Source organism: Schistocerca piceifrons, chromosome 5 (assembly GCF_021461385.2).
Source record: "Schistocerca piceifrons isolate TAMUIC-IGC-003096 chromosome 5, iqSchPice1.1, whole genome shotgun sequence".
In the NCBI taxonomy this organism is placed as follows: Eukaryota; Metazoa; Arthropoda; class Insecta; order Orthoptera; family Acrididae; genus Schistocerca; species Schistocerca piceifrons.
The window spans coordinates 540,800,200-540,816,066 of record NC_060142.1 but is presented as its reverse complement, the minus strand read 5'-3'; the positions used below and the strand labels follow the sequence as shown (position 1 = coordinate 540,816,066).

Here is a 15,867-nt window from a genome sequence, read left to right as displayed (position 1 = left end):
AGTAGACGACATTCCATCAGAACAACTGATAGCCGTGGGGGAGCCAACCAAGACAGAATTCTTTCATCTAGTGTGCAAGATATGAGACACGTGAAATACCCTCAGACTTCAATAAGAATATAGACATAAGTCAACTTCGGGGGAAGAATCAGTTTGGATTCCGTCAAAATGTAGGTGCAAGCAAGGCAGTGCTGATCCTACAATTTATCTTATAACATAGGTTAATGAAAGGCAGATCTACGTTTATAGCATTCGTAGACCTAGAGAAAGCTTTTGGCAGTGTTACCTGGAATACTCCCTTTGAAATTCTGAAGATAGCAAAACAGTTTTTAGCATGGATAGGGACTGCAACTGCTGTGTTCGGATGCAGGCTGAGTTGGCATCCCTTCGCTCCCAGCTTCAGGCAGTGTTGGCTTCGGTCACACAGCTTGAGGCTGTTGCCAATGGGCATCACTGTGGGGGTCCGGATGTGGGTTTGTCGGGGACGGCCAGCTCGTTCCACGCATCCCCCGATCGGACTACGGCTGTGGTTGCCCGGGATACTGCCCGCATTGAGGCTGATCCCTCACCTGTGGTGGAGTGGGAGGTCGTCTCAAGGTGTGGCAGGGGGTGAAAGACATTCCGGAGGGCTGAACGGAAGGCCTCTCCAGTTTGTCTGACGAACCGGTTTCAGGCTCTGTCTGAGGCTGATACTGATCTTCGGCCTGACATGGCTGCTTGTCCTGTTCCAGAGGTTGCTCCTCAGTCTGCAAGATCCGGGCGGTCGCAGAGGGTTGGCTTACTGGTAGTTGGGAGCTCCAACGTCAGGTGCGTAATGGGGCCCCTTAGGGAAATGGCAGCAAGAGAGGGGAAGAAAACCAATGTGCACTCCATGTGCATACCGGGGGGAGTCATTCCAGATGTGGAAAGGGTCCTTCCGGATGCCATGAAGGGCACAGGGTGCACCCATCTGCAGGTGGTCGCTCATGTCGGCACCAATGATGTGTGTCGCTATGGATCGGAGGAAATCCTCTCTGGCTTCCGGCGGCTATCTGATTTGGTGAAGACTGCCAATCTCGCTAGCGGGATGAAAGCAGAGCTCACCACCTGCAGCATCGTCGACAGGACTGACTGCGGACCTTTGGTACAGAGCCGAGTGGAGGGTCTGAATCAGAGGCTGAGACGGTTCTGCGACCGTGTGGGCTGCAGATTCCTCGACTTGCGCCATAGGGTGGTGGGGTTTCGGGTTCCGCTGGATAGGTCAGGAGTCCACTACACGCAACAAGCGGCTACACGGGTAGCAGGGGTTGTGTGGCGTGGGCTGGGTGGTTTTTTAGGTTAGATGGCCTTGGGCAAGTACAGAAAGGGCAACAGCCTCAACGGGTGCGGGGCAAAGTCAGGACATGCGGGGACCAAGCAGCAATCGGTATTGTAATTGTCAACTGTCGAAGCTGCGTTGGTAAAGTAGCAGAACTTCAAGCGCTGATAGAAGGCACCGAAGCTGAAATCGTTACAGGTACAGAAAGCTGGCTTAAGCCAGAGATAAATTCTGCCGAAATTTTTACAAAGGTACAGACGGTGTTTAGATAGGATAGATTGCATGCAACCGGTGGTGGAGTGTTCGTCGCTGTTAGTAGTAGTTTATCCTGTAGTGAAGTAGAAGTGGATAGTTCCTGTGAATTATTATGGGTGGAGGTTACACTCAACAACCGAGCTAGGTTAATAATTGGCTCCTTTTACCGACCTCCCAACTCAGCAGCATTAGTGGCAGAACAACTGAGAGAAAATTTGGAATACATTTCACATAAATTTTCTCAGCATGTTATAGTCTTAGGTGGAGATTTCAATTTACCAGATATAGACTGGGACACTCAGATGTTTAGGACGGGTGGTAGGGACAGAGCATCGAGTGACATTATACTGAGTGCACTATCCGAAAATTACCTCGAGCACTTAAACAGAGAACCGACTCGTGGAGATAACACCTTGGACCTACTGATAACAAACAGACCCGAACTTTTCGACTCTGTATGTACAGAACAGGGAATCAGTGATCATAAGGCCGTTGCAGCATCCCTGAATATGGAAGTTAGTAGGAATATAAAAAAAGGGAGGAAGGTTTATCTGTTTAGCAAGAGTAATAGAAGGCAGATTTCAGACTACCTAACAGATCAAAACGAAAATTCCTGTTCCGACACTGACAATGTTGAGTGTTTATGGAAAAAGTTCAAGGCAATCGTAAAATGCGTTTTAGACAGGTACGTGCCGAGTAAAACTGTGAGGGACGGGAAAAACCCACCGTGGTACAACAACAAAGTTAGGAAACTACTGCGAAAGCAAAGAGAGCTTCACTCCAAGTTTAAACACAGCCAAAACCTCTCAGACAAACAGAAGCTAAATGATGTCAAAGTTAGCGTAAGGATGGCTATGCGTGAAGCGTTCAGTGAATTCGAAAGTAAAATTCTATGTACCGACTTGACAGAAAATCCTAGGAAGTTCTGGTCTTACGTTAAATCAGTAAGTAGCTCGAAACAGCATATCCAGACACTCCGGGATGATGATGGCATTGAAACAGAGGATGACACGCGTAAAGCTGAAATGCTAAACACCTTTTTCCAAAGCTGTTTCACAGAGGAAGACCGCACTACAGTTTCTTCTCTAAATCCTCGCACAAACGAAAAAATGGCTGACATCGAAATAAGTGTCCAAGGAATAGAAAAGCAACTGGAATCACTCAATAGAGGAAAGTCTACTGGACCTGACGGGATACCAATTCGATTCTACACAGAGTACGCGAAAGAACTTGCCCCCCTTCTAACAGCCATGTACCACAAGTCTCTAGAAGAACGGAGGGTTCCAAATGATTGGAAAAGAGCACAGGTAGTCCCAGTCTTCAAGAAGGGTCGTCGAGCAGATGCGCAAAACTATAGACCTATATCTCTGACGTCGATCTCTTGTAGAATTTTAGAACATGTTTTTTGCTCGAGTATCATGTCGTTTTTGGAAACCCAGAATCTACTATGTAGGAATCAACATGGATTCTGGAAACAGCGATCGTGTGAGACCCAACTCGCTTTATTTGTTCATGAGACCCAGAAAATATTAGATACAGGCTCCCAGGTAGATGCTATTTTTCTTGACTTCCGGAAGGCGTTCGATACAGTTCCGCACTGTCGCCTGATAAACAAAGTAAGAGCCTACGGAATATCAGACCAGCTGTGTGGCTGGATTGAAGACTTTTTAGCAGACAGAACACAGCATGTTGTTATCAATGGAGAGACGTCTACAGACGTTAAAGTAACCTCTGGCGTGCCACAGGGGAGTGTTATGGCACCATTGCTTTTCACAATATATGTAAATGACCTAGTAGATAGTGTTGGAAGTTCTATGCAGCTTTTCGCGGATGATGCTGTAGTATACAGAGAAGTTGCAGCATTAGAAAATTGTAGCGAAATGCAGGAAGATCTGCAGCGGATAGGCACTTGGTGCAGGGAGTGGCAACTGTCCCTTAACATAGACAAATGTAATGTATTGCGAATACATAGAAAGAAGGATCCTTTATTGTATGATTATATGATAGCGGAACAAACACTGGTAGCAGTTACTTCTGTAAAATATCTGGGAGTATGTGTGCGGAACGATTTGAAGTGGAATGATCATATAAAATTAATTGTTGGTAAGGCGGGTACCAGGTTGAGATTCATTGGGAGAGTCCTTAGAAAATGTAGTCCATCATCAAAGGAGGTGGCTTACAAAACACTTGTTCGACCTATACTTGAGTGGTGCTCATCAGTGTGGGATCCGTACCAGGTCGGGTTGACGGAGGAGATAGAGAAGATCCAAAAAAGAGCAGTGCGTTTCATCACAGGGTTATTTGGTAACCGTGATAGCGTTATGGAGATGTTTAATAAACTCAAGTGGCAGACTCTGCAAGAGAGGCGCTCTGCATCGCGGTGTAGCTTGCTCGCCAGGTTTCGAGAGGGTGCGTTTCTGGATGAGGTATCGAATATATTGCTTCCCCCTACTTATACCTCCCGAGGGGATCACGAATGTAAAATTAGAGAGATTAGAGCGCGCACGGAGGCTTTCAGACAGTCGTTCTTCCCGCGAACCATACGCGACTGGAACAGGAAAGGGAGGTAATGACAGTGGCACGTAAAGTGCCCTCCGCTACACACCGTTGGGTGGCTTGTGGAGTATAAATGTAGATGTAGATAAAATACAGGGAACGAAAGGCTACACAGAAACCAGATGAGTCAAGGGACATGAAAAGGAAGCAGGGGTTGAGAAGGAAGTGAGACAGGATTATAACCTATCCCCGATGTTATACAATCTGTACATTGAATAAACTGTAAAAGAAACCAAGGAAAAATTAGGAGTGGCAGTTAAAGTTCAGGCACAAGAAACAAAAACTTTGAGGTTCACTGGTGACGGTTTAATTCTACCAAAGACAGTAAAGGACTTGGAAGGGCAGTTGAACGAAATGGACTTTGTGTTGAGAGGTGGATATAAGATGAACATCAACAAAAACAAAACAAGGATAATGGAATGTATTTGAATTAAATCGTGTATTGCTGGGGTCATTAGATTTAGGAGATAAGTCACTTAAAGCAGTAGATGAGTTTCATTATTTGGGCAGTAAAATAACTGATGATAACTGATGTAGAGAGGATATAAAATGTAGACTGGCAGTGGCAAGAAAAGCATTTCTGAAGAAGAGAAAGTTGTAAACATCAAATATAGATTTGACTGTCAGGAAGTCTTTTCTGAAAGTATTTGAATAGGGTGTTGCCATAAATGGAAGTAAAACATGGATGATAAACAGTTTAGACAAGAAGAGAAAAGAACCTTTTGAAATGTGTTGCTAAAGAAGAATGCTGAAGATCAGAAGAGTAGATCATGTAAGTAATGTGGAAGTACTGAATAGAGCTGCGAAGAAAAGAAATTTGTGGCATAATCTGACTAGAAGAAGAGGTTGGTCGATAGGATACATTCTAAAGACTTCAAGGTATCACCAGTTTAGTTTTAGAGGGAAGAATGTGTGTGGTGGGGTGGGGGAATTACACTCCTGGAAATTGAAATAAGAACACCGTGAATTCATTGTCCCAAGAAGGGGAAACTTTATTGACACATTCCTGGGGTCAGATACATCACATGATCACACTGACAGAACCACAGGCACATAGACGCAGGCAACAGAGCATGCACAATGTCGGCACTAGTACAGTGTATATCCACATTTCGCAGCAATGCAGGCTGCTATTCTCCCATGGAGACGATCGTAGAGATGCTGGATGTAGTCCTGTGGAACGGCTTGCCATGCCATTTCCACCTGGCGCCTCAGTTGGACCAGCGTTCGTGCTGGACGTGCAGACCGCATGAGACAACGCTTCATCCAGTCCCAAACATGCTCAATGGGGGACAGATCCGGAGATCTTGCTGGCCAGGGTAGTTGACTTACACCTTCTAGAGCACGTTGGGTGGCACGGGATACATGCGGACATGCATTGTCCTGTTGGAACAGCAAGTTCCCTTGCCAGTCTAGGAATGGTAGAACGATGGGTTCGATTACGGTTTGGATGTACCGTGCACTATTCAGTGTCCCCTCGGCGATCACCAGTGGTGTACGGCCAGTGTAAGAGATCACTCCCCACACCATGATGCCGGGTGTTGGCCCTGTGTGCCTCGGTCGTATGCAGTCCTGATTGTGGCGCTCACCTGCACGGCGCCAAACACGCATACGACCATCATTGGCACCAAGGCAGAAGCGACTCTCATCGCTGAAGATGACACGTCTCCATTCGTCCCTCCATTCACGCCTATCGCGACACCACTGGAGGCGGGCTGCACGATGTTGGGGCGTGAGCGGAAGACGGCCTAACGGTGTGCGGGACCGTAGCCCAGCTTCATGGAGACGGTTGCGAATGGTCCTCGCCGATACCCCAGGAGCAACAGTGTCCCTAATTTGCTGGGAAGTGGCGGTGCGATCCCCTACGGCACTGCGTAGGATCCTACGGTCTTGGCGTGCATCCGTGCGTCGCTGCGGTCCGGTCCCAGGTCGACGGGCACGTGCACCTTCCGCCGACCACTGGCGACAACATCGATGTACTGTGGGGACCTCACGCCCCACGTGTTGAGCAATTCGGCGGTACGTCCACCCGGCCTCCCGCATGCCCACTATACGCCCTCGCTCAAAGTCCGTCAACTGCACATACGGTTCACGTCCACGCTGTCGCGGCATGCTACCAGTGTTAAAGACTGCGATGGAGCTCCGTATGCCACGGCAAGCTGGCTGACACTGACGGCGGCGGTGCACAAATGCTGCGCAGCTAGCGCCATTCGATGGCCAACACCGCGGTTCCTGGTGTGTCCGCTGTGCCGTGCGTGTGATCATTGCTTGTACAGCCCTCTCGCAGTGTCCGGAGCAAGTATGGTGGGTCTGACACACCGGTGTCAATGTGTTCTTTTTTCCATTTCCAGGAGTGTATATGTAAGTTGCAGTAGTTATTTGGAGATGAAGACGCTTGTACTCCAAATGCAATGAGAACCATAGTTCACATATACACCATTACCATTAATGTCTATTTTCCTAATTCACTTCTGTAGCATATCATCTCCATTCAGTGTCGACAGTTTCTTGTGTCCTAAAAATTACTCTCTTCTCATGCAGCAGATGTTAACTTCTTACTAATAAATTATGTTAACTGATTCTTTTATAGTTTCTTGGTAGAACAATTTAATAAGAAGTGAAAAGCGCAATATTGTATATGTTCTACAGGATCAATTTATTTATTTAACTGGTTTTAAGCTGACAAGACCATAATTAGACTAACTGTCTAAAAGTCTGATGACAGCTTTGTAAGCTGAAAACCAATTAACTAAATAAATTGTTACTGCACTATGACCTTCCTCATTGGCTGCCCATTCAACACTGAACTACTTCTTCCACATCTGACCAAGTATGTGCTATCTAATATGGAATTTTCTGCCTGTTAGTGCAAAACTTTTTCTTCTAGAATCATCTTAAAGGACAATGACATAGAACTCACCAGAATAAGTGGTTGTGATCAGTTTTTGGTAAATGCATTGAGATGTGTATCCTTACAGTGAATTTGAAAGTAAAATTCTATGTTCGACTTGACAGAAAGTCCTAGGAAGTTCTGGTCTTACGTTAAATCAGTAAGTGGCTCGAAACAGCATATCCAGACACTCCGGGATGATGATGGCATTGAAACAGAGGATAACACGCGTAAAGCTGAAATACTAAACACCTTTTTCCAAAGCTGTTTCACAGAGGAAGACCGCACTGCAGTTCTTTCTCTAAATCCTCGCACAAACGAAAAAAAGGCTGACATCAAAATAAGTGTCCAAGGAATAGAAAAGCAACTGGAATCGCTCAACAGAGGAAAGTCCACTGGACCTGACAGGATACCCATTCGATTCTACACAGAGTACGTGAAAGAACTTGCCCCCCTTCTAACAGCCGTGTACCGCAAGTCTCTAGAGGAACGGAAGGTTCCAAATGATTGGAAAAGAGCACAGGTAGTCCTAGTCTTCAAGAAGGGTCGTTGAGCAGAAGCGCAAAACTATAGACCTATATCTCTGATGTCGATCTGTTATGGAATTTTAAAACATGTTTTTTGCTCGTGTATCATGTCATTTCTGGAAATCCAGAATCTACTCTGTAGGAATCAACATGGATTCCGGAAACAGCGATCGTGTGAGACCCAACTCGCTTTATTTGTTCATGAGACCCAGAAAATATTAGATACGGGCTCCCAGGTATGTGCTATTTTTCTTGACTTCCGGAAGGCGTTCGATACAGTTCCGCACTGTCGCCTGATAAAGTAAGAGCCTACGGGATATCAGACCAGCTGTGTGGCTGGATTGAAGACTTTTTAGCAAACAGAACACAGCATGTTGTTCTCAAAGGAGAGACGTCTACAGGCATTAGCATAGCCTCTGGTGTGCCACAGGGGAGTGTTACGTGACCATAGCTTTTCACGATATATATAAATGACCTAGTAGATAAGTCTCGGAAGTTCCATGCGGCTTTTCGCGGATGATGCTGTAGTATACAGAGAAGTTGCAGCATTAGAAAATTGCAGCGAAATGCAGGAAGATCTTCAGCGGATAGGCACTTGGTGCAGGGAGTGGCAACTGACCCTTAACACAGACAAATGTAATGTATTGCGAATACATAGAAAGAAGGATCCTTTATTGTATGATTATATGATAGTCGAACAAACACTGGTAGCAGTTACTTCTGTAAAATATCTGGGAGTATGCGTGCGGAACGATTTGAAGTGGAATGATCATATAAAATTAATTGTTGGTAAGGCGGGTACCAGGTTGAGATTCATTGGGAGAGTCCTTAGAAAATGTAGTCCATCATCAAAGGAGGTGGCTTACAAAACACTTGTTCGACCTATACTTGAGTGGTGCTCATCAGTGTGGGATCCGTACCAGGTCGGGTTGACGGAGGAGATAGAGAAGATCCAAAGAAGAGTGGTGCATTTCATCACAGGGTTATTTGGTAAGCGTGATAGCGTTATGGAGATGTTTAGCAAACTCAAGTGGCAGACTCTGCAAGAAAGGCGCTCTGCATCGCGGTGTAGCTTGCTGTCCAGGTTTCGAGAGGGTGTGTTTCTGGATGAGGTATCGAATATATTGCTTCTCCCTACTTATACCTCCCGGGGAGATCATGAATGTAAAATTAGAGAGATTCGAGCGCGCACGGAGGCTTTCCGGCAGTCGTTCTTCCCACGAACCATACACCGTTGGGTGGCTTGCGGAGTATAAATGTAGATTTAGACAACAAGTGATGAGTCTCATCTTCCGCTTATTCAAAGATGTAAACAAACAAAATAGCTTAAAGTGTTTGTAAAATAATCAGTGGGGAAGCTGTCAGATATCTGTAAATAGTGAGAGTGTGTCTGTGTGTTTTAGAAAGCCACATATGGCATAACTAGACTCTACTTTTCTGAGGCAGCAAATGCAGTGTGACGATCAGATCCTACAGTCTTAGATGGTGTAAGAAGATCCCTGAAAGTTGCAGTTGGCTGGGCATGGCATCTTCAAGCACCTAGCTCAACCAGTCACATAACATGATTAGGATGCTGTTGTCTCACCTGTAACCATTTACACTTTGTTGAAAGCTGGCAACAGTGCTGCCACTTGGCAAGGATGTTGTTATACAGCATCAACCCCTCCCCAATAGCATTACCTTATGGTGTTGTGAGAATTTTTTTGTGCTCACTGTAGGATTCGGTTTCTACAGGATAGTGCTACTCGCCATGGCTCTTTTAAGAGTACATTTTCCAGGACGCCTTATTTAATTGTGTGGGGATGTGAAGTGCTTCCCCTCCCCTCTATCACAACATGGAAATTTCTAATGGGATACATGAAAACTTATGTTTTCATTGAAAAACTGTGGTCTCTTTAAAGTTCCATCAGAAACTGTAGCTTGAGAAATGGAATCCATTCATCTGCTGTGTATGACAGATGCATTTTCCACATGCCTGCAGCAATTGCTGAACTAGAAAGATCACCCCTTGGATGACATATTTTTTTCAAACATGTACTAAACTGTCTTTGCCTGATATTAATGTTTCTTAAACAACATTATTTATATAACCTTTGGAGAAATAAAAATAAGAAGTTGTTCAGAAATACAGTAGCACTCAAAAGTATTTTGACAACATAAAATTCTTTATTATTTCTCTTAAAATAAAACGCTATCAGATAGTGTCTTGAGTATAGTGAAGAGCAGTATAACTGCAATAATTTGAAGCTGTCAGGTTGCGACTAGTTTGTTTGTATTTCGTGATGCCTGATGAATACGAGTTTCAGCGAGCTCAAAAGTATTTTGACACGCGGTTTGCTCCGTGAATTCACGGACATTACTTGCTTCTTAGTTCTGATTTCTACTGATATTTACCGACAGTGATTATTTCAATATGCCGAAACATAATGTTCCAGTGACTTTAGAAACATTGTGATAAATACGTTAAAGCAAGGACTGAAACAAACTGAAGTTGCTCATAATTTTAAAGTGTCTCATCAGCTCGTTGTACATGGAAAAAATTGTATAATAAATGAAAGACTGTCGAAAATAAGCCTTGCAGTGGATGTCCAAAAAAAGTCTCTTAAAGTCGACCATATTATATGAAAGTTATCAACAAGTGATGTTCACAAGTTGGCTGTAATGAAACAAAGAAATTGAAAGAAAAATATGACATCGACATTTGGGTTTCCACTCTTTGGAGTACATGGACGAAGACCGACGAAAAAGCCTTTAGTATCTATAAAAAACAGGAAGGTCCGACTTGCGTTCACAAAATGACATAGATCACAGTCAAGTTCAGACTGCTCTAAAATTCTGTGGAGTAGCAATAGCAAATTTAATTTAACAACATCTGATGGTATCAAGTATGTTCGATGTCCTGTAAATAAAAGATATGGCTTTTGGTACCAAATTCCCACCGTCAGATATGGAGGTGGCAGTGGGATGGTTTGGGGATGTTTTTCACACTCTGGAGTTGCACCATTAGTTCAAACTGAAGGTAATATGGATTGGTTCATTTACAAAAAGGTAATGAAGACTCAAATGCTGCCATACGCTAAACACCACATGCCAGCTGGATGCTATTTTCAAAAAGTTAATAGTTCCAATCACAAGTCGAAGTACGTTAACAATTTTTTAAAGTGTAAAAAAGTCAAGGTTTTGAAGTGGCTAAGTCAAAGTTCGGATCTGAATCCTATAGAACATCTGTGGGAGGAGTTGGATTGTAGAATAAGAATAAAAACTTATTCGAACAAAGATGCTTTTTTTTTTGTAGCTCTCAAAAATGAGTGGGATAAAATTTCGATAGATTGATTCAAAAAGTTGATCGACTCAATGCCAGTGCGGTGTGAGGCTGTGGTAAAAGCCAAGGGATAGCCCACTAAATATTGATTTTCTTATTACAGTAGATGATAATTATGTGTTAAAATTTTTTTTTCAACGGTGTCAAAATACTTTTGCTCCGCCATAATACTCTTTTAAAAAAATTACACTCTATTATGTTGCGAACAAGGGCTACTTGGTCACTATTCTGTAGAACACTGAATATCCATTAATGAAATAAATTACTGATTTTCAGGTTTCATATTTGTTTTTAATTAATCTAGTTAATATGTTTGTCAAAATACTTTTGAGTACTATTGTATCTGTGTTATGATGTGAAAGCTCACTGCTGTAAAAAGTATTAAATGCTCTAATAGTAATTACTGACCATTTCAAAGCAACTTTGAGCTTATGAATTCATCTCTCTTTTTGTTTTAGGAGGACAGCTTTATGTTGTCAATGGACCGAACATGCAACGGAACAATCAAATTGGAGGGTTTCAAATAAGCCTAACAGTACCTAAACCTATTACAAAATTTACAGGGTCTCTCTCATTAAAGAACCCTCATGACATTGCAGTAACTGCAGATGGACATGAAGTATACATCGTCGAGCTAAATCCATTTAAAATATGGAAATTTTATGATGGTATGCAGGAATAATGTATCTAATTCTGAACTTACAAAAGCTATCAGCAAACAAAGTAGATATAAAACTTCCTGGCAGATCAACCAGCCATTAACTCGAACCTGAGACCATTGCTTTTTGCAGATAAGTGCTCACTGACTGACTTATCCAAACATCAATCATGCCCCACTCACACAGCTTTACTTCCACCACTACCTCCTTTCTGCCTTCCAAACTTTAGCTGTCAGTTAGAATATGCCTGCAAAAGGCAAAGGTCTCACGTTCGAGTCCTGTTCCAGAACACAATTTTGATCTGCCAGCAAGTTTCAAATAAGCATGCACTCCACTGCAGAGTAAAAACTGATTCTAGAAAGTGATATAAATAAAGCTCAGAAGTATGTTTATTGGTCTTTTGCGAAAGTAAGTACTAACAGTATTTCAAAAAGAATGGAAACAGCTTACCAGTGGCTTATTATTTAAATAGTTAGATAAAACATCTACTCACCAAGCGGCATCAGAACACACACATACAAGAAGATTATAATTAGGCAAGCTTTTGGAGCCAGTGAATTCTTCTTCAGGCAGAAGGGGTGAAGGAAAAGGACTGGAGAGATCTAGGAAATGGGGTGGACCTCAGAAAAGTCACCCAGAACCGCAGGGCTGGGGAGACTTACCGGACAGGATGAGAAGGAAAGACTGATTGTTGGGGACTGCACTGGATAAGATTTGAAAACCTGAGAGCTTAAAGGTGGAAGACAGGGTAATATCTAAGGCAGAGATTACTGCTTAAACATTGTGTACAAGTTAATAAGAGTGAAAAAGTGAAAAGCTAAGTGCATTGCATGTAATAAAGTGGGAGGGGGACAGCAAAAAATAGACAGTAAGGAAATGAAAGATGTAGAAAACTAAAACAAAGTGAAGAAAGGAATAGTTACAGTGAAGAAACACCAAGACAGAAGGAATTAACATAAATTAAGGCCAGGTGGGTGGTGAGAACCAAGGATACTTTGTAGCACTAGTTCCCACCTGCAGAGTTCTGAGAAACTAGTGTCTTGGGGAGAATCCAGATGTCACGTGTTGTGAAATTGGCACTGAGGTCACGATTGTCAACTATACTCTGAAACAAGATAATGTGTGTTGTTAGTATACAACCTCTGCCTATGCCCATTCATCCTGATTGATACCTGGGTGGTAGAAAGGCTGACAGTGTTTTACGTAATAATAGCTGGTATATGACGTGTAATTTCACAGGTGGCTCTCCCTTTTGATAGAATATGTTTTGCCAGTTACATGGCTGGTATAGGTGGTGGTAGGAGGGTGCTTGCTGAGTAGAATTCTGATCTATTCAATTACATTATGCTGCCAAAAATTACTAGGTTTATAGAGAAATAACAGGGATCGGGCCGGATCTTCAGCTTCAAACATTTAGAAATTAATTCATGATGTAAAATGGAAAGAAGAACTGTCGGAAACAGAGATGGTACAAATGTACAGATTGAGAACATAAAGAAAGGCTTTCACAAAACCCTGCATCTAGAGAGACAAGGGGCAGAAAAATATTTAGAAGTAACAACGAACAAAAAGCTGAGTCTTTTCCAAAACACTAATAAGGAATTGCTGTTAACTAGTAGACAGAAATTGAAGCTAAAATGTAAAGAAATCACAGAGTGAAAATAGAAATGCAAGATGTGGAAAGTGTTCGAAAATACTAAAAACAACATAGTTATTGACAGATGGAAAATTTGAGTACAAAAGGGGAAGAAAGAAGGCTGTAGAAGTCAATGCACGGATTAAAAGGAAAGAGACTAACTTATATTAAGATCCATGGACGAAAAGAATTAAGTGAATATTGATGAGCCAGGTCTCATCTCCAAAGTTTTAGAAGTACTGTTGCAAACAGAGGACATGAAAATGAATTGATTGGTGAAGCAAGTGCCCAGTTTTCTCCTGTTATGACCATTACTTTGTCAGCAGTAGGATACTGGCTGCTGCTAGTGTGGATAGTATGTCTGTAGCCATTCATTCTGACTAAAATTTGAAATAGTCATGCCAATATAAAGTAACAGACAAAAACTATTCCTTTGAGACATCATCATTGTGCTTCAAAGAGTAGCCCTTTCATTGATTGTGTGTGTTTGGCCAGCTGTAGCACTGGAGTACATGGTACTGGCAAGGTAAGTAATAAACCCTTGGCGAGACAGATGCCTTAATGACAGCAATGGTATGATGCCTCTTTGTATTGATGATAGTATTAAGAATGCTTCCAGCATGCATATTTCAGACCCAATAACATAGGCAAGAACTGTCTTTCTCCAACATGCGCTTGACTCTTGTCATTCACTTAGTCTTACAAGGACAGGTCCCAAAGGATGGGTTCAATGTTTTGAAATCACATGTACAGTGGTGTAGGTTGGGGTCCAAGATTGTAGCACCCTGTAGCCATTCACCCCCATGGACCCTCTTTCGTGAGTAATCAACAGAAAAGAATTTAAGAATTCTGCTAATCCATTACACCTTTAAAAAGAGTAGTTATATCAGATGGTGCCATAGTGTAGTAGTTAAGTTATTTGGCAGATATGCTTAAGTTTGTGGGTTGAATCCCGTCAGATGCCTTACGAAGAAAACAGTAATCATTATTTTTCTTCATTTAATTGATCAAATATAGTTTTTCATTTCCAATCCTTTGCTGTGTCACTTTAGCAATTATTTTTTTTAAAACTTCCTTTTATTATTTTTTCATTTGGAATCTCTGTCAATGTGATTATAATTATTATTATTTCTTTATCATAGTATTTTGATGTTTGAAAATACTGATCTGTCAATTGAAAAACAAAAGAGGTAATAATCTATTTATATTGACTGTGCAGTGCTATCAAAAATTTACTTTTCATTACAAGATGTAAACACTATTGGATGGTAATTGTTACAGAAACATTTAAAACATAAATTCTTCACACACCATGGCCAAGATAATGCAGATGAATATTTAAACAAAAGAGGGTTTTATAAATAAATTGAAATTCAACCAAAATGAGTATTAAAAATAATGATTGGAATAACGTGCATTGAAATATAGAATGATTAAAAGGAAAAAAAATTAGTCGACGTAAATACACCAGGATGAATGGCTGCAGCGTGTGGTACCTGGGACTCTAATTTACACCACTGTGTAATCCCATCCCCGGGGACCTCCCCTTGTTAGATAACATGATTGCCCTTTGCATCTCCATTCTCTTACAGGGTTTTTCTTTGCCCTGTTTTATATTTATGTTGTATGTATGACTCCTTTCCAAATTATCTTTGTTTGGTTTCTGACACACAGCCCTCACCTCTGCCATACTATTTCCTCAGCTTTTATTTGTCATTGATTCCTTTTAGCTCTTGAGATTTATTTTCAGTTAGCTCCTAGCAGTTCGTTATTAGTTCTGTGCAATATGCAATTTAGGTGGTAAGCCATGATTACCTCAGAATCATTTCCTGCACCTTGAAGTGTCTTTTCCTTCCCTCTAGTGCAATTTCAAATTCACCTGCTAAAGACTGTTTCATGTTATCATTACATAATAATTCAGCAAAAAAAAAAAAAAAAAAAAAAAAAAAAGGTAAAAACGCAAGATGTCAGAGCTTACGGAGGAGTAACACAGGGTGACCATCATCTGGTTAATTGTAAAATTGTGTTTCCATATGAAATATAAAAAGTAAAGAAGAAATTATTAATGAGGAGGAAGAGTTTAAAACTGAAATGAAAACTCCCTAAGACTAATGTACATAGCCTAGAGAATGAAAGTATGGTGTATTTATTCAAAAAGAGGTGAGACGAAAAGTTAACTGAAACAGAATTTGACAAAACACATATACAATTAAGTATATTGTTAATGCTCTATATGATGAAATTAAGTATGAAAGAAAAATCTTTATACTAGTTTGATACAGAAATAGTCAAAGAGGTACAAATAAAAAAAGAAAAATATTTAAAATGGCTAAATACACAAAGAGTACAGCACAAGATAGAATTAAGAGCACAACAAGCAAAAATTAGGAAAATGGTGACAGAAGAAAAAAATAAGGATTGGGAAAATACCTATAATAAAGTGGATAATCTAATGGGAGGTAAGAGGAGGTCAGGGGCATGTAAGGTATTGAAAACACTGAGAGAAAATTCTAAAGAAACTCAACAAATTAACTACATTATTATCCAAATACGACTTCAAAAAAAGGAAGTTACTTGAATTGGAGGAGTACCAACTGAACTGGTGAAATATGGTGCAGTTAAGTTACACGAACTTTAGAGAAGCCTCTTTGAAAAATGCTTAAATAGCAAATCCATTCCAGAAGACTGGAAAGTAGCATTTATAACAATAATCTACAAGAAAGGA

General features: G+C 41.5%; 1 protein-coding gene across 4 annotated transcripts in view; it reads left to right on the top strand.

Moving 5' to 3' along the window:
* LOC124797866 (peptidyl-alpha-hydroxyglycine alpha-amidating lyase 1) overlaps positions 1-15,867 on the top strand; it is a 97,944-nt gene that overhangs the window by 71,611 nt on the left and 10,466 nt on the right. For all 4 annotated transcript variants that reach the window (XM_047260942.1, XM_047260944.1, XM_047260943.1 and 1 more), the window contains exon 7: positions 11,306-11,515. In XM_047260942.1, the coding sequence (XP_047116898.1) occupies positions 11,306-11,515 (210 nt within the window). The remainder of the gene's footprint in view (positions 1-11,305; positions 11,516-15,867) is intronic.